Source organism: Ambystoma mexicanum, chromosome 2p (assembly GCF_040938575.1).
Source record: "Ambystoma mexicanum isolate Mex_15411 chromosome 2p, UKY_AmexF1_1, whole genome shotgun sequence".
NCBI classification, from domain to species: Eukaryota; Metazoa; Chordata; class Amphibia; order Caudata; family Ambystomatidae; genus Ambystoma; species Ambystoma mexicanum.
Genome location: NC_090923.1, coordinates 1340540163 through 1340559851, shown reverse-complemented (window position 1 = coordinate 1340559851; position 19689 = coordinate 1340540163). Strand labels below are relative to the sequence as shown.

At 46.5% G+C, this 19689-nt stretch overlaps 1 protein-coding gene across 3 annotated transcripts in view; it reads right to left on the bottom strand.

Moving 5' to 3' along the window:
* The window catches only part of TOP3A (DNA topoisomerase III alpha), a 1279921-nt gene that overhangs the window by 781061 nt on the left and 479171 nt on the right, over positions 1-19689 (bottom strand). For all 3 annotated transcript variants that reach the window (XM_069645692.1, XM_069645691.1, XM_069645693.1), the window contains exons 6-7: positions 17451-17594; positions 1800-1970 (exon numbers count right to left, since the gene is read on the bottom strand). In XM_069645692.1, the coding sequence (XP_069501793.1) occupies positions 1800-1970; positions 17451-17594 (315 nt within the window). The remainder of the gene's footprint in view (positions 1-1799; positions 1971-17450; positions 17595-19689) is intronic.

The following is a 19689-nucleotide window of genomic DNA, read 5'->3' as shown; positions in this document are numbered from 1 at the left end:
AAGAGGGTGGCCCAGCAAATGGGGACTGACAGAGACAGACAGTCCCAGGCGGAGGCAGATCCGCCACCACATGTTTTGAGTCGCCGATGCGAGGCAGAAGCGGCACCAAGTGGGGAGCGCGAGGAGCAGTCAGAAGGATCTGAAGGGGCGTATCCAGAAGATGGCGGTGAGTCAGAGGGGGGACATAGCCCTGAGGCAGCACCCAGGCAGAGTCCCTGCAGGTATAATTTAAGGGCAGCACAGAAGGCTCCAAAGAGGCTAAGAGACTATGAGTGGTGAAATGACAAGGTGGAGAACGTGTAATTGTGCCGGACTGGATTTTGCACAGGAAAGTTAATATGTTGTTTGTTGTGGTTATGTGTGTGTGTTTGATTATGTTCTGTTGGAAAAAGGGAGAAATGTTGGATTGGCCTCACGTCCCACATGCGTATTGACATGAGGCACGTGTTGAATAAATGGCCCGCCCTGCCGGAAGGCAGGCAGTTCCGGTCACAAGCCCATCCAGGCGTGTCATGTCCTTTTGTGAGCTCCCGCATCACCTCAGCTGGGCCACCGATGCAGGGCCTGTTTGTTCCTCTCTCCCCTGGCAGCACCGGCAGGGAGGAACATCACACACAGTAGATCTATAATCTCTGAAGAAGCTTACCATGGTACGGATTCTAATCCGTGTGCAAGGAGCTTACTTGACGGCTACCTTACTCTCTCCTGCTCTGCATGAAAGCGGACTAAAGAAAACATCCTCTTGTACCCCAGCCAACGCTCTTTGCTGAGTCCTGTTGCACCGCCCGTGCGCTGTTAGGTCCTTTCTTTTAGAAGTGCGCACACAGCCTACCTATACTGATCGCTATGTTAGAAGTGTCCTCCATCGCTGCTGCGCTGATGCACTCCCGCTCCTCGTGCACACCAGCTTCCTGAAATGGTGCTATCCACATCCCCACCCAGCATGGGAATCACACCAGTGTTCAACATTGCCGATCCATTGCAGTTTCAGTACATTGTTTTACCGGAAATGCAGCTTCCTTGCATTGCATGTTTGTATCCCACCATTGTTGCCAATTCTTTGTCTCATACAATATCCCGAGGCAGGTGAGTGGCTCCAACTTCTTTATTAAGTACAAGGTATGAACCCCTGCTCTGCTCACCAACTGCCCCCAGATGGAATCCCTCTCCACCATTCCCCCTTCAAAGCTCTGCACGTTCCCATGGAGCCAGAACTCATAATGACGTCAGACAAATACAACAGGTGGTATAAGTGCATAATGGTGTGTTTGGGCGGGTGGTGAGGGTGTGCATCTGATTAATATCTAATATAATCTCCTGTCTAATATCTTATATCTATTCTGACCACAGCCATCCTCTCCTAAGTGTAAAGTCAGACTGCTCTGTCTTACTACGTTTGAAGTGGATTTGACTACTTGATGGACATCCCGTGAGACACTAGTGGGTTGATCTTCGAAACCCCTAACCAGAGGGTTTCTGAAAAACCTACCCAACAACTGCATTATTTATTATTGCGTCCCTTACAAATCAAGTTCAATAAAAGCCATGGAAGTGTGAGAGCTGCCTTCAATTATTGTTTTATGGCGCGCCAGCTATTATGGGATTCCTTACTTTGCAAAGGGGCACATGTAGAAGCCAATTCACATGTTAAATTGCAATGTAAGAGTTAATATAGACGGGCAATGTACAACATTGTAAACAGCATGAACCTGGCAGACAAGCCTCCTTATCAATGGAGCTAGATCATTTAGAATGCCAAGCCCGTATTCCATTCTCAACATAAGGATTTTGTAGGGTACCTTTAATCTTGTAGAAGGTTTCCGGAACAAAGGCCTGGATGGCTTTAAATCTTTCAACAACAAATCCCAGGGTTGGGAACTGGCAGCTTCCATAGCTGATAAGCTGGTTGGCCAAGACGCCAGGAAAGATCTTCTGGAGTCTTAAGGTCTGAAATCTAGTGAAGGCAGCACCTGTGAATGAAAGAAAATGGAATTGCTTACATGGAAGCAGCACCTAGTGGTTCCACCTCTGAAACAAGCCTCTGCTCCTTAATTCGGACCATGCCCTACCTCTGAAATATCTGCCTGCTCCCTATTCATAACATTTCATCACTCACTATCTATTAATCACTCCTTGAAACCCATCTTTTAGCAAATTATTCAATTTCTAGCAAGATCCTCTCCAGCAGCCCCTTTTATATGTTCAATGTACATGATGCGCTAGATTCAGCGGACTGTTTCAGGCATAAAAATCATGGCTACGTTTGTACGCTCTGAACTGCCTTCGGAATCCTAAAACAGCCATCAAACAATTGCTAACTGGCTTATTCTGTTTTGTGATTCATAACAATATTTGCATTCATATAGCGCTACGAATCCTCAGGCATCTGAGCGCTGCTTCTTATAACCACGGTGTGTGGTCCTCATTTATTGACCTCGGAAAGATGAAAGGCTGAATTTGGCCCTGCCAGGATTCAAACCTGCGTCAGCTGGCTTTGCACGGATGTCAAAGCGAGTGCTTTACTCGCTGTGCTATCTGACCGGATATGTATTTTGCATTGTATTGTAAGGTTCGTGTACACACCTTCATAGCTAATAAAAACATTATGTAAGGAATGCGTTTCACAATGTGGGGTGCAATATGAAAGGAGATGGAAAAAAAAACAACATCACAATAGGGAAACCGCTTGTTCTTCCATGGATACAACACTCACCCACACCCATCAACTTTAAACTTAAACAGAATGAAAACAAGAAAAGCAGTACTTCCCCCATTTTTTTCATTTCTATCTTATTAAAGAGTGGCAAATTACCACAGTTAAACCACTTTACCTTTTGTACTTTTCTGTTTTAAACAACTATGTCTGCAAAGCTAGTTACCAAAGAAACACAGGCAGCTTTGGTGTTGAATTTTACCAAATGAGTAACAAGATTTTGTTTTTGTTTGGCTTGTCGCACAGTTTAAAGCTAGATGCAACAAAATAGGAAAATAAAGTAAAGACTTGCATTGTACATGTGAAGTTTGACTAATTACCACGATGGAAGCCTGCAATAAAATTCATACCTTAAATGATCGTCTGACATTCCACGCAGGACTTCTCCAGGACTTTCCTTTAAAATGTTATGACGTTCTAGGCAAGGTACCTATTTTTAAAGAGTTCACTACTATCAGAATGCCTTGAGTACAAAAATATAAATGCACAAGAAATAAGAGACCCAAAGACTGGATTTTTCGCTGACTTTTTCTTGATGAGCACTTCTCTTTTTTTAAGCAAGATTTTATTGGTTTTTAAGTCATAACATTCTCCGGAATTATATGATACGAATTGCCATTTATAACGCGCCAGTACGTAAGTGTTTCTAGGCGCGACAAGACAAGGAGGGGGAAACAAAAGGAGGACAAAACAACGATTTTACAAGGCCTTGTGACATTCAGATTGCCCAAATGCGGGGAAGAGGGAAGGGGAGAAAAGCCAGAGGGGGGTGGGAACAGAGGAGTGCAGGTAAATCAATAAGTGCAGCCAGGAGGTGGCTCATAAGTGCAGAGAGAAGGGACTGTAAGGTTGCAGAAACAGTCCCTTAAGTGCTGGGAAGCCCGGAGGCATTGCGAGGGCAACTGGACAAGCAGGAGCCTCGGCCTGAGTTCAGAGGCTATCCAGGTCAGTGTGCAGAGCAGTCAGATACAACAGCAGGGGAGAGGAAGAGAGAAAGCAGAAGCAAAAAGGAAGGTCTTGAGTTGCTCCTGGAACCGGAGGTGGTTCTGCTCAAGTTTGAGAGAGGCGGGGAGGCTTTTCCAAAGGCAGGCTCCAGCCGAGGAGAGATCTGTTGCCAATCATCCACTACTGAAAAAACAAAGCTATTAACGGCTGAATATAACTGCCCCCCCCTTCCTTCCTCCCTCTGCAGGAGTATTCCAAATAAAGTTCAGTTCAAGTGTTTGAATAGGTAGTATATACAGCTAGCCATACAGGGTTACTCAATCAGGGTAGATCCACTAGGTTCAGTGCCTGCAGTCTCAACGGGCAGGAGAGAGCATTAAAGTCTTTTTGCATGTACGATAAGAAGGGTCTCCACACAGTCATGAACAACATCAGAGAGCCATTGATATTAGCCGTCAGTTTCCCCATAGCCATGACATTCCAGACTTATCAAGTCACTGGTTAATTGTTGGAGGCTCTGACTTCCTGCAAAGTGGAGAATAGAGAGTGTTGCCACCAACAGGAGGTGAATCAGCAATTTCAAGTCAGCCGTAATGCAGTTCTGCTGCAATGCACCATTGAGTTCCAGAACACACAGAAGATCAACCGGGATTTCCATCTGTAGGAAATCTTTCAGTATGGATCTTACCTCTAGACAGAAATCCTGTGTGAGCGGGCAACCCCACAGAACATGCAAAAGTGTACCCTCCAGCCCACACCCTGTCCAGCATAGTTTGTTTTTATTTGAGTTAATACGCTGTAGCCGGACCAGGGTTTTGTACCATTGTGTAAGTATTTGACTTCTGGTCTCCTGCAAGCGAGGGCAGATCGAGACCTCATTTCCATCATAGATCTTTTCCCAGTCCTCCAGAGGGATATCAAGCCCCAGGCCCCGCTCCCATCCAACACAGTAGGAGAGTCTTTCTAATCCTTTGGGCGAGTTTATTGATTTTTATAACTTAGAAATTAGATCCTTAGCGTCCGCCGCTTCCTGAAACACTTGTTCTAGCTTTGTTTCTTCTCTTGTTGCCCACCACACATTGACAGGGAGGAAAACCCAGTGTCTTGTCTGCATATAGCGGAATCTTTCAGTCTCCCCAAGGCCCTCCCTCTCATTACGTTCCTCAAAAGTGCAGATTGTCCCATTTGTGAACAAGTCCCCCATTTTACATATGCCCCCCTATGCCCACCGCAGAAATGTCTTCCCGGGAGAGAAGTCATCATTGTGAATTAATGGGGTATATGGGGAGGTGAAGGTGATAGTCCCCCTCTCTCTGCCAATGCTGTCCCATGCATCGAGGGATGCCCTAGTGATAGGGTTCACGTAAAAAGGTTGTGGTCAGTCGCGTCAGGGAAACCAGGGTTGCATCCATAAGTGTCTTCCCGCTACAGCTTGCTCCATGTGTACCCATAGTTTTCCAGAATCTTTTTGTAACCAGACAACCAAGGGGTGGATGTGTGAAGGTCTGTAATAATTCCTAAGCTTGGGAAATGACAGACCTCCTTGGGCCCTGGCTGACTACAGTGTGGTCCTATTGACTCTTGGGGAGCCCCCCCTCCGCAGAAATTGTAGTAAGATAGCATCCCATTTCCCGATTGTATTTTTTGCGTCAGGGATAGGAATCGACTGAAAGAGGTAAAGAAATCGTGGGAGGATGTTCATCTTGACTACGGCCCTTCTGCCAAACCAGGACAGCCTCAGGGCACCCCATTGATTTAATTCCTTCCTGATAGTCCTCACTAAGGCCGGATAGTTAGACCCAAAAAGGTCCCCGGTTTTACTTGTTATGTTGGCCCCAAGGTAAATAATTGTTTTAGCGGTCCACGTATAGGGGAGCTCCCGTTGAAGATCTTCTCTCAGTCGGGGAGGGATGCTAGTCCCAGGATTTCCGATTTGGCATTATGTATTTTAAACCCAGAGACCCGTCCATAGCGGCCAATCTCATCTTCCACGCGATGCAGTGAGTCTAGGGGGTTCAACAGGGTCAGAATCACATTGTCTGCAAAGAGGTTAATCTTATGGTGGGAACCCCCAAATGTTATACCCATAATGCGCTCATTGGCTCTTACCCTCACCGCCAGGTGCTCCATTATCAGTGCGAATAACAGCAGTGAAAGGGAACACCGCTGCCTGGTACTTCTATTGAGTGGGATGGGTGCCGTCAGAACCCCATTGACCAGCAGTCTTGCTGGGGGAGCCTCGCAATTGGAGAGGATCAACTAGGACATTTTGGGACCAAAATTGAAAAATTGAATTTCTGCAAGAAGCTCCATTATACACGGTCAAATGCTTTTTAAGCATTGAGCGCCAATAAAATTGAGTGATTTGGGTTTCTCCCCGACTTGTCTATTAAATGTAATAATCTCGGTATATTATCAACAGTACCCCGTTCCCCTGATGAACCCAGACTGATCCCGATGAATAAGCAGAGGCATGAACTTCTCTAACCTAGTGGTCAAGATTTTCGTAAATATCTTGGGAGTCCAAATTGAACAAAGCTATGGGCCTATATGAAGAACATAATTTGGGTTCCTTTCCCGGCTTGGATAGTAGGGTTACCTGGGCCTCCGTCATTGAGGTCGGAAGGTGGCCACCATCTCAAACACATCAGCCATTGGTTTGGCTAATATCTGACAAAGGGATTTGCAAAAGCTGGCCATGAGGCCACCAGCACCCGGGGCCTTATTTGTTTTCAGCCTTTTAATAACTTGAAGAACTTCCTGCAGATCTTTTGGAGCCTCTAAGAATTCTTTCGCCCCTCCAGCCAGCTGAGGCAGTTCCACCTCCTATAAGTATGCTTGGATGTCCACAGAATTTGGGGCACTGGAGTACAGATCTCTGTATAGAAGGCATGGAACAGCTCCCTTTTTTGCCTTCATCTCCCCACTCATTCCCCAGGGCACCTGTGATAGTGTGAATGAACGAACAAACAAACGGCTTGTCTGCTGCATAAGGAGGTGCGCTAGAAGTGTCCCTGGTATGTTCCCCTGCTCATAGAATTTGTGTCAGACCCTAAGCATAGCGCATTCTGCTTTTTGAGTCCTCAGGTGTCTCATCTGGCTCATGGCTACAGTCAGTGCCCCAATATGACGTCTAGTAGGGGTTTCGGCATAGGTCTTATCTGCTATCCTTACTTCTCCTAATAGCTTCTCTTCCGCCTGGCCCGAGTATGTTTCAGCATGGCCGCACTTGCCGAAATTACTCTCCTGCTGACTCTTAGCGTGTCCCAATGTATGCCTTCGGAGGCATTCTCTGGGTGATTATATGTAAGATATTCACAAACTGCCCCGTTAAAGTCCTCGAACCACCCCAGATCCTGCAAAATAACTAGCAGGAGTCGACATTGATAAATTTTGCGGTGGAGAGACCAGTCTTTCAGTCGCACCGTCAACATATTGTGGTCAGTAAGGGTCATGGGCTCAATCTCTGAGGAGAGAACGAATTTAGTCATGCATGTGGAGATAAAAATGCAATTAATGCGTGAGGATGACAAATGCACATGGAAGTTCTATGTGTAGGCGGTGTCGTCAGGATGTAGGGTTCGTCATATGTCCACCACATTAAGGTCAGTTATGCGGTTCCTCAGAATGTGAGATCCCGAACATGTGGTAGAGTAGGTGGTCTGGAACGCCCTGTCTTTGGCCCTGTCCATTACCAGGTTCATGTCACCCATAAGAAGGATTTCCCATTGTCTCCTTGTCCCCACCTCTTCCAGCAACCTCTGGATGAAGGGTTCCTGTGCCATGTTGCGTGCGTAGAATGAGAGTATAGTAAGTTGCATGCCTTTGAACTCCCCCTCAACCATGATGTACCTGCCATCCTTGTCTTTGTTGGTTGCTATGTGCGTAAATTCCATGTCTTTATGTATTAATAGCGACATCCCGCTCACTTGCTGTCCGAGAAGGAGTGAAATTGGTGTGGAAAGAGTCTATTTCTAAGCCTCCCCTGATCCTTTTTCAGCAGGTGGGTTTCCTGGAGTGCAACTGGATCCTTTTCAACTCGCAAAACAACAGAGTACGTTTACCCAGGGTGTTCAAACCTCAGGTGTTTATGGTCCTTAAATTAACCATCATGATTTGCTACAAGAATATCCCCCCTCCTGTGGAATGTCACTGTCTATAGCAAGCCTGTCAATTCCATACCCCCAATGCGTCTATATGAGATCCCCCTGCATGATGTGAAGTTGAATTCACCCTGTGGAATCCATTGCCTTGGTAGCTTCTGCCCTTGGCCCAATACATTCTCTGCACTCCTGGATTGTCCCCAGTATCTGCCGGTCAGTGCAATAACTGAATTGGAAAATACCCCCCCCCCCAAACCCCAATACGACCCGAACAAACAATAATTGCTACTAGTGGCGAAAGATTGCTAAAAAATCCAACACAATTAATAGGATGTTTAGAACACAGGAGAAGCATTGTGAAACTTGGAACAGAACTCTTCAAGAACTGTTGCACCCATGGACACAGCGTCAAGTATGGTAATCCACCCCATCCGTGGCTAGATGCAGGGTAGAAAGATCCAGATCAGTGCCAGCTCATCTGTCAGCCCTCTTTTGCCCAAATGCACTGTGTTCGAGGAACACTCTCCTCTACCCCCCCCCAGGGCTCGCTGCGGCTTGGGCTGCCCCCTCCTTGTTTAACGTGAGATTCAGTAATCAAGCTCCTTTCTCCACTGTGAATACTGTGCGCACTGAATCCTTCATTTTGAACTGGAGGCCGAAGGGGTACGTCCACCTGCACCGGATATCCTGATGCTGTAGCTCCTCAATTGTAGGTTTCAGCAATCTTCATTTTGCCAGAGTGGGCTGGGAGACGTCCTGAAATATTTGGATTGTGGAGTCGCAAAACTGAATTCTGTTTGCCCTTCTTGTGTCCCCCAGGATTGCCTCCTTGAATTTGTAATAATGAAATTTCACCACAATATCCCTGGGGGCTGAGGGGCTTTGTTGACATCTCTCTGCAGTCCCACTCTGTGTACCCTATCCATCTTGATAGCCTCAGGATTGCCAGACATAATTTGCGAGAAGAGTTGCAGAGTGCATTCTATGTAGTCCCCCTCGGCTCTCTTACAAAGGAACTTTACCCTGAGATTGTCTCACCTGGCCCTGTTCTCCAGGTCATTTCACTTTGCCTTGAGATGATCATTGCGGTCCTGGAGGGATATTCTTCCTTGCACCAGTCTCATTTAAATCTCGAGCGTTGTCAGGGAGCGCCCGCTGTGGTCCACTCTGTCACCCAAAGCCACCACCTCCCTCCTGATCTCAGTGGTAACCTCCAGGCTTTCCTTACAGAGGTCTGTTATCTCCAAATGTAGTGAGTCCTTTATGTCCCGCCGAAGCAGGTCAAGAGAATGGGTGAGAAATTCAGGCTTGAGAAGTGGCGCACTGGGCGGGGGTATGTCCCTTCAGTTGTGTCATCTTGCCATACCTTCTGCGAATGGGACCTGCTTTGCAGGCGTTGTCAAGAAAGCCTGGATGTTGGAGCCTTCACACTTTTTAGAAGACTTGGACATACTGCTTCAGTTGCGGATCTTTGTGTATGCCCCTGAAGGTGGTGGCCACCAGTTTGTACTATCACTACTAATAAAGCCCACTACTACTGGATCCCACTGCCCTGTCCCCAGCACATGGAGTGGACAGAGTGCCTAGACTCAGGGCCCCAGGAGCGCTTGTTGGTGGAACAGGGCTTAGGAAGCGCCTCTAAAGGGAACAGTCTGCCACCTCCCTTGAATTGTTTGAAATTACTTCCCTGATTCGGAGCTGCTCTTCTGGTTCAATGTGCAGTAGCCCTACACAGGATGATGTCTGCGGGAGCCCATGGTGCCCATTTACATTTCCTGAGCTTGCTGGTTAACCGATGTGTTGCAGTGGACCAGCGTTGGCAGTTTCAAGTTATCACCCACCGAGCTGACATTAGGACTTTTGGGTCTTGACCAGGGTGGTAGCCGTTGTAGTGGCCTGCCCGTAGCTGGCCGGTCCAGAGATGCAGGCCGAAGCTCCAATCCTCCTTTCGCGGAAAGAAGTTGAGTCTGGTTCTTATTGTGCAGCTGCAGCTTATAGAGGCAGTGATGGGCGCTCTGCAGGCTAAAAACCTTTCCTCTGCTGGACAGATTTCAGGCCTTTGGGAACACAACCACTAGTTTTGAGCAGGGGATTTTGCAGCTGGCACTTTTTTTGAGGTGTCTGGGGCCAGTGGCTCGGCGAGTACTACGAGTTCCACACCAAATGCTGTCCCTGTTGCTGTAATGGGAGCTGGGGCTTGCATGCTTAGATGGGAGCTGGGGCTGGGCTGCTGCCAAGTAATAGTGTTAATTGGTGGCCAGCCGGGAGATTGAGAATGCTACAGGAGCAACATCATCGGTCCCTGCTGCAGGCTGGGGTCCCCCTCCAGCCCTGCCTCCTGCGGAACTGCTTCACTTTGTTTCCAGGGGGGAAGGGGAGGGGAACGGAACCCTCCCCCCTCCGTCCAAGCAGCCGCATCATTCACCTACTTTATTATCTTTCCCGGGCTCTGCAGCACGAGAGAATCCTTCCCCTTTCCCAATTTACCGACTCGTTGTGCAGGATTAGTGGAGCCCAGCTTGTCAGAGTCAGGGAGGCCGGGATCTGTTTTCAGCCTCTGCCGGTGCCACTCCTCAAGCCTCGCTTCCTGGAGTCCCTGCAGAGCGTTGTGGGGCTTCCAATGCCTCCTCCTCCTTCCTCAGGGCCCGCAGCCGCAGCCATGTTGAGATACCAAGTTGCCCCCCGGCCCCTCCACACACACTGTCCCACTTATGGCTGCGATTTACGGTGCTCCCTCAGAGGGCTGCTCCGGTCTCCTGTTCCTGTTTGAGTGCAGGACAGTCACCTACATTGAATTAGTTTGCTGCCTCAGTACCATGTCGGGTCAATCGTCAGAGCGGGTAGCGGGTAGATGCCCTACTACTCCGCCGCCTTGGCCATGCACCCGATGAGTACTTCTTTATGGTCTCATCAGGTATTTAAATACTGAATGCGCAAAAATAAGATCCTGAATGTCACAGGTTTAGGGTTCCCCAAGGCACCCCGTTTCCTGATGTGAGTCTCCCCGCAGAGATGACTAGGTGTGCTCCGCTGGTCAGACAGCAACCTTTGGGAATTGTAATGGATAACTCCTGTCCCACAAGACATTGTTCCCTGTGAGAATGTGAGTGGAACATGGATGTTGCTATGGCTACTGCATGCCTTGAAGAGTAAGGGCAGCAGTTGCCAGAACAAGATATGACAATTGTGTGAATGTCTTGGATTATGTCTTGGATTATGGGTGTGTATTCAAACTCAGCACATAGCCCAGGAGGAAACCTGCAAAAGCTGAAGGTGATGGCCCCAAGAGATTGGGTGAGCACCAAACTTTCAATTGATGTAACTTAGATTGGGAACAGAGTTTCCCATGAGCCACCAAAGTCCCTATTTAAACAGAAGACCTGCATCCTTACTTTGCTGAATCCCAAAGCACAGAAGACAATGCCTGAAGCTGAATCCTGCAGTCTTACAGGGTTGCATTTGTTAAAAAATGTGTGGGTTGCCGAAATGCTAGGAAAAGCCACATTCATCTTTCATTTGCTTCGTCCATGTCTCACTATCCAGTTTAGGGTCCAGCATTAAGTGCAGGGACAGTTCACAAAAAGGTTGCATTATGTTTTACACAAGAGTTCCCTCAAGAAATGTCCCCAGGGTACAGCAGTTTGCACTCCAATGGAATCAAAATGGGTGACCCCAACCAGAGGAGCTAAAACAGCAGCCTCTTTGTAGATTTCAGATTGTCATTGGGGAAATAAGGTGCCTTATTAGCATGATAGGAAGATTTTTCCAACGTCCTCTATGAGGAAGGCTTTAGAAGACCAACCTGTAGTGGTAGGCAGTGCTTCCCTTAAGTAATTCCAAACTCTCATAGTGGTAGCTGTAGAACAATCAATCCTTCTCTCTCAGGAGGGGAGAGGGTTGGTAATAAGGTAGATCCAGCCTTCACAAACACCCAATGGAGGAAGGCTGGTAGTAGGGTTCACACTCAGAGAAGCTCACACAGAAATGGACTCACAGAATATTACTGAAAATATATTCGTTATTTAAAGTTGTGTATACATGAGATATCTACAATACTTTAGAGCATTTAAACACTAAATGGCCTGTAAGGGACACAAGTCAACAATCCAAACAAGTATTTACAAAATATTTATAGGTAAGTGCTGTAGAGTTTTTTCTGAAGTGATTTGGTGAATGGACAAGAAGACCAACTTGTGTGAGTGTACTGGGTTTTCCACTAAGGTACTCAAAAACTCATACAATAGTAATGTGACAGGGCAGTCTTGGTTTATTCTTAGGTGGGGAGAGGATGGCTTAAAATACAGCTAGTCACAGACCTGTACACACTAATGGTAGGTTTGCAAAGTATATTGTGGTAAATGAGAATCGGGAGTCGAGCAAGATGGCATTTTGGATTAATTTCTTTATTGGAACACCCAAAACCTAAGCTGTCCCTACGTTTCTCTGCTCTACTCTAAAGGACAAGAAATTGGTCTAAATGAGTGCTTGCCTGGATGTTCTTCAAAATAAACAAAGTTTGACGTCTAGAAACCTGTTCCTACCACTATTAACATAAACAACCTAACTTTAACAAAGGTTTAAAAAGGGCCTTTGCTCAAATGAAAGAATGATAGCTGGTCCATCTCCCTCCCCCAACACTTGCACGATCTCAATGTCACCTGGCCAAGAAAAATAATTGTCTACGTCTTCCCTCTGTTCCCCCTCCCCTACCTCATCGCGCTTTGAAACCCTTGTGTACAGGCGCGTTATAAATTCCATATCATATCATAACCTCGCTCAGGTATTATCAGAAAAAGGGTCTGCTTGGGCTGTTGTACAGTTCAAGTTGGGACACCAAATGTCTCTTCCAGTACCCCTCCTCGGATTGCGAGTTTGTGATTAGTCTCTTTCTATCTGAGCTACCGGGTTTTGTCTCCTTTGCTTTACTTCCAGCCTTGGTGACTCCCTCCTTCGTGACTCTACAGCAGGTACTCTCCTTGGACTCCCAAACTAGGAATCTCGTGGTACATTCTCCATTAACCATCTCCTGCGTTGTACCCCTCTCCCTGGGGTCTCGGGTCTCACAGCCCGCTATGAAGTTTGGTTTCTCTCACCCCCCCTTGGGGCCAGATTTCTCTCACCCCTCCTTGGGGTCTGGTTTCCCTCACCTTGCCTTGGGGCCTAATTTCCCCACCCCGCATTGGGGCCTGATTTCTCTCAGTCTGCCTCTAGGTCAAGGTTTCCTCACCTCACCTTGGGGTCTGGTTTCTCTCACCCCACCTTTGGGTTCTAATTTCTCTCAGCCTGCCCTGGGGGCTGGTTTCTCTCAGCCCACCTAGGAGTTTAGTTGCACCTTTCTGCCCTCCTGCTGGTTCCCTGGCGCAACCCCATACCTTCCCATCTCCGTATGGTGTTCCTCTGGCTAGGCCTGCCAGTAGGCCAATGTGGCCTCTCCCTTCCGACTTGTTCCTGGGGTTCTGGGTCTGATGGAGCTGGCGTTCCCTTCCCGCTGTCGTCCTGCGGGGAGTCTGTTCCTTGCTGCGCTGCTCAGGCACTCTCCACTGCTTGAGATTCTTCTGGGTCTGGCTTCTCTGGTTCGCGTCTCGGCAAGGTTGCCAAGCGGTCCGTGAGCTTGGCCACGGATCAATCCACCGCCGGGTGTAGGCTTCCTTCTCTCTCAGGAGGAGGTCTATAACTCCTCTGCAGCTCCATGGGTTACTCTCCTTGTGTGTTCCAACGCTGGCTGGGTCTTTATCCTCCACGTTGCCCGGGGATGGGTCTTTCCCCCGTGCTCTCTTCTGGGACGTGGACAGGTGCCTGAAAAGGGTCAGAAACCATACCAGCCATTTGTGTAGGAAGTTGCATGTTATTACACAGTTTAACTCCCATATCATCAACAAAACGATTAGGCTTTTGGGACAATACCTTATATCCCTGATCCCGGTTTAGGGACTGCCTCTCCTCTAAGAGGCTAAGAGGGGGATGCAGGGGATTCCCATATAGGGATCTTGTTTACCCTGTTCCCTAGGGGGTGTTCAGCTAAGCAGGCTCACTTCCCTAGTCCCAAAAGGCGTGGCTCCCCCTTGGGGAAAAGGGTTGAATTCCCTGGATCTGTCGCAATATGTACTGAAAATTATACTTTATCGTAGTCATAGACCAAGAAATATCGACAATCAGTTAGGTACATGAGAATTAGAACAGAATTATTATTAAAACAGCAAAAGGGCGTACAAAGACGGAACACACTTTTAAAAACAGTAGAGAAATGATAATAGAGATTAGTATAACTGACTACTTTGCAGGGTTTCTAAATGTGTAATGCAGGGTGTGGCATAAACAGAAAAATCACAGGTTCATATTAAAAATACAGAAGGCACTTTTAAAACAGTAAGTGGTACTTTTAGGATGTTTTACAAGTTGAGAAAAATGTGTTTATAAGAATCATTGGTACAAAGGAAACAGTTCACTCATGGTTTTTGTGACAGTGGTTAACTATTACTTAAAGGTGCCAGGAGGGAAGGAGGCTTGAACCAACTAGAAGGGGACTCAATTGGACTACATCTGGAGAGATCAGGACCCAGGCTCGATGACAGAGGCCAGCGACAAGAGCTTTTTTCAATTTCAGAGTGCACTATAGCCACTGTGACAAAATAACTCAATGCTCAGTGGCTTACCATTCAGTTGCAGTCCTGAAGTAAGATTTCATAAAGGCATGCATGCGCTAACGTATATAGCGTTTGTCTCATTGCAGATATGTTGCACTGGGGAACTGCTGTGGTTCCCAATCCCAACCGAGATTTCTTATCTAGTAAAGAGGAGAGAAGGCCAGAGTTTGTGAAAGTACACAGATAAACAAGATGGTAGTGGCCCATTATATCACTTCCTGTCCCCTTATGCTGACCCAGATGGCAAGGGATGGACAAATATAAAAATAACAAAACCCTCCAAATATTGAAAGGAGGAAAAGGGGATATCATATGCCAACTAGATGGGATGGACCAGGGCAGGAGTTGCATACATATCAAAAAAGAGCAACAAAGTTGGAGGCATACCGGGAGTGGGTTTGGAGAGGCCTAAACCATAAGAGCATAGAACCTGAGATCTCATGAAGCCTGAGAGGTGCTGAGAACCAGAAAGCACTTTAACCCTGTGAGACGGCGAGAAGCCAAAACCACTTGGCCCCTGAAAGATGCAGAGAATCCGAAAGCACTTTAACTGGGCGGGTTCCCAGATGTTGAAACCACTTGAACTATGAGAGTTGAGCAGAATCTGAAAGCATGTAAAGACTGAGAAGTGCAGATAACTAGACATACTTGAACCCTAAGAGGCTGTGAGAAGCTGAAACTACTTGATCCCTTAGAAGTGAGAATTTCAAAGCATGCATCTGAACATTGAGTGACACAGAGAAAAGAAGTAAAACTCTACATGGAAAATTAGTACCCCCAGCACCCAACAACCAGTGTTGAGATTTAAGTGATCCAGTGGCCATGTGTAGAAATATCGAATGTTCAGTGAAGTAGACACATTCCAGAAATAATCGGCTGAGCCTGAGCCTACAATACAAGGTACATATTACAAAGTAAATAAGAAACAACATTCGATAATTAAAACCTACCAGGTATGATACTTAGGTACTTAAACCCCCTTGCCCCCTCTTTCCCGACACAAACACTTTCTCACGGACAGCTCACTGTGAAAGAATACACACTAACACCCGAGCTGTATAACTGACATGTCCCAACACAAGGGTCAGGTAGAGTCAGGCAATTACTGATAACTACACACACCTGAATTCCATCACCCTTCCCCACACAGATAAAAGTCAGAGCAGGAAAGCACACTCTGAGCAAGACAAAACACACAAAGAAGGAGCAGTTCCGATATGGTAGTTTAAAACAAGGAGAAAGATGGCAAGACAGGAAAGCGTGGCAAGGAGGGAATTGCCCTAGACCTTTTTGTAGGAAAACCGCTACTTTCACAAGCCCTCGAGAATAAGAAACATAAGACCGGGAATTAAAGCTGAAGAAAGGTGCATTGCATGTCGAAGGTACCCGGGGCTCTCCCGCATCAATAGCTGAGGCGGGGAGGAGCGGTTGCCGCGTTGATACTGTCCTTGGCTCCTACAACAAAGCAGCCCCAGCAAAGTCAGCACAGCCAGTGAGTCAGGGAGACTGATAGCAAACTGGTTTGTGTTAGAACCAAGGATGAAAGCAGCAACATTGTCTGAAGAAATCTGCAAAGAACAGTGTGTGAGGCGTATGTGATGAGCGACGCAAATATAATTGAATAACCAAGGAATTACTGAACTTTTGAAACCAAGAAGGGTACCATATACTGAGTGGTCCGGCACCACGTGGGTGCTCATTCGAAGGTCTCTGTTAGGTATCCAACAGAGTGTAAAATTGTAAACTGTCACATCGAAGTGGTCCTGCAACGGGTCAAGCTAAACCCTGTGCAGATTTGAAACTCTTTGATAGCGGATACGGAGTGTAATTGGTCCAAGTCCGGCTGAGGGAGACCAATTGTGTAAAAAGGGATCTGAGCCTGGCTGAGGGGGATCCAGGGTGAACCGTGAGTCACCCGAGAAAAAATATTCTATTAACATTGGAGAAGACGATCTGAGCCCGGCTGAGGGGGATCCAGGGTGAGAGTGAATCGCCCGACTTGAATATTTGTAAAGGAACTAATAGTTTGTTTTGGTACATCAGGCCCTCTGAATCAAGAGACTTTGATAACTTAAGAGACTTGGGCACAGAAGGACCTGATGTTGGTAATGGAACTGTGCCCTCATGCCGAAGAATCCCAAGAGTGTGCTATGCTCGAGTGAACCGCCTTGTCCCGTGCTGAAAACGTGGGGAAGGGAGGCCAACGGCCTGAACATCCTGATTTATCAGTTTGTGAACACTTCTTTCTTTTTCATGAACATTTCCCCACACTACTTGAACTTAGCGGTAAGGATTGGCAATATTTCTTTTTTAGTATAGGCCCTTTCATTTTGACAGGACTCTACTAGGACTGCATTATTATTATTTGATGGTCGTAGCATGCTCCCATCTGTAGATTTAGGTTTAGATAGGCGTTTATCACACCTTTGATAAAGTTCAATAAACACCCTTGAACTGTGGTCACTTGTGTCTGACCTACTTTGATACCATGGCTTCCTTACATCCACCACACCACTTAGAGGGAAAACTTTCACTACAATTGTTGGCCTTAAACCTGGAGCCCAAAGGGCCAGCAACACACCACTACTCAGACAAGTAAAAAGGTTTTTGGGCATTAAGGTGATAATCATAAACTGGTCTTATATTCAAGTCAGCGTAACGCCTACTGTGCCAATACTAGCAATCAATCAATGATAGTCAGAACAGGAGGAGGAGATAAGCTACCACCAATGTTTGCCTGAACTCATGCTGCTGACTCAATAGCAATAAATGGTTCTCCAACTCTTTTTCAGCTCCATCCAAACATGCACACTGATTCAACAGTTATACTAAAACTAAAATGCTGTTCATGATATTGGAATTGAGTAGGAAAGCAAAAAATAAGACACAGTGATGACACATTGGCAAACACAAACCAACATGTACCTCGATGGAGGTGTCTGCCCTTAAGCTTTTATATCATTCACTACTTGTCTCCCTTGTAGCTGCTGAATACCCAGACACCGACATTAGCAAGCACAACCCAGAGCTCTGCATGCTTCTCACCTATTCGTAGGTCCAGCTCTTGACGGACATCCACAGCATCATTGACATTTGAATCCGGCTCAACAAGATTTTCACAGGCTGCCCTGATGGAACGTGGCGTTATCTCAGAGAAACGGGCTCGAAGCACCTGCAGATTCTGCTTCACTGATAGGTTTAAACACAATGGAGACAAGAAGTAACATAAGTCATAGTGTAGTTCTACTCGTTCTGCCGAAGCAGAAGCCAGAAACATGGTCTATAAAGTAACAATTTGTGTTCTAAATACTTTGGTTTGCTTTCCTACCAAGAGCTTAGACAAGTTATTTGTTCAGTAAAAACAAAGATTAGGTCCTGGGTTTCGATGAACATGCTCTGAATCACTATTAGCAGATTTATGTGCGACCTCCCAAACATGAAAGATGGACGAGAGTTGGTAGACTAGGAGGCGGGAGGAGGAAGAGAGGGCCAGGGGCATTCCTGAAGCCTTCTACAGAAGGGGAGAGGAAAAATAGATTTGAGCCAGTATTAGGCAATCCCTTATGAGATAAGCGCTGCGGGTCACTGGGTGCAATTATGTAATCTCTGAGGAAGGTCTATACACTTTGATTATCATTACTTAGCTTCACCGTTTTCAAGAGAAGTTAAAAGGGAGAAGTGTAAAGTGGCAAATCTTGGAGCAATAACTATATTCAAATCAAAGGCAGAGCTCTGCCCGAGCTAGAGAGTTAATGTTGAGGAGGGTGCTGCTGGTCACTGGTCCCATACGGGAGGGTCCCCGTAGTGTTAAGCTTGTTTGTTTCTACGATTCCTGTTCGGGCAAGGAGTATGCTTTCTCCTGACCCAAAAGGTAGCACACATGGTTTATAGCCGATCATATGTGAATATAGTGAGTTACTTTTGGAGGGGAAATATCAGATGGAGAAGGGTAGAGTCACACTTGGGAAGAACACTGATTAAATATCAAACTCATCAACCGTTTGAAGCATTCTTTAGAATAATTACTTCTTTTTAATAAACTTTATTTTCTATTTTCTTCTCAAGAGCATAGGTTACAAGCATGCTTAAGAAAACCAGTGTAGTATCCCAAGCTTTCTTCTTATAGTCAGTGTTCATTTCTTTCATACATATGTTCTTGAGTATAACAATTAAACAATTAATTAACCCCCCCTTTCTTTTCTATTATTCCTTTTTTAAACCGATTTATTTTTCCTTCGGTAATACCGTATTTCAAACCTAGTAATTGCAACATAACATTTCTTACAACATAGTCCTATTCACTCTTGTTGCTATATCGTGTATTGTCCTGTATCTCCGGGGTTTTCCTTTTTGTTTCCTTTTTGCCCCCCTAGGTCTTCCCTCTCCCAAACCCCCAGTCCCCCATGGCTATCTCTACTGAGTTCTTAAGTCTTTTGTTACCTCCTTCTGGTTTTCTCGTCATGCTGTCTCTCTCTCTCTCTCTCTCTCTCTCTCCCCCTGTTCTGGGTTGTTAGGTGATCGATATATTTCTGAGGGTGCGTGGTTTATAGAAATGGGCTTCCCTGTCTCCGACAAAGTCTCTGAAAGGGGACCATATGGACAAGTATTTCTGGTATGTCCCTGTTCTTATGGCAGTTACCTTCTCCATTGCCATTACTCCCCATATTTTCTCCCACCACCATGGTTTCGTCGGGCCCTCTAGCGTTTTCCACCGTTGTGCCAATGTCATTCGTGCTGCTGATAGTAGGTGTGTTATTAGAGTGGCCATGTGTCCCAATGCCGCGTATAAAACCTCTGCCTCCGCTCCCAACAGGATCACCTTAGGCGAGAGCAGTAAGTCTCTGCCATTAATGTCTTTGATGTGTCCCAGTATCTCCTCCAATAGTAAATCACCTTGGGGCATGACCACCACATGTGGAATAGACCTCCTCTCCCTCCACATTGTCTCCAGCAGTTTGGGGGATACTCTGGGTTTATCTTGTGTAATCTATGGGGGGACATGTACCATCTGTAGAATCATTTATATGCAGCTGCTTTAATTGCTGTACATTTGGAGGATCTGTGGGCTCTTGTCCATATCTGGTCCCACTCTCTTTCCGTTATCGACTCTCCTACATCTTTTTCCCAATTGTCTTTATATCTTAGGTTGCCCGTTGGTTGTGCCCCATCGAGCAGTCTGTAGATTCTTGATATCCCCCTCCTTGGTTCCCCCTCTTGCATTGTTAGTTCCAAGCCTGCTGGGGCTCTTGTTCCCGCCCTTTTCACTAACGGGTGGGGGATCCAG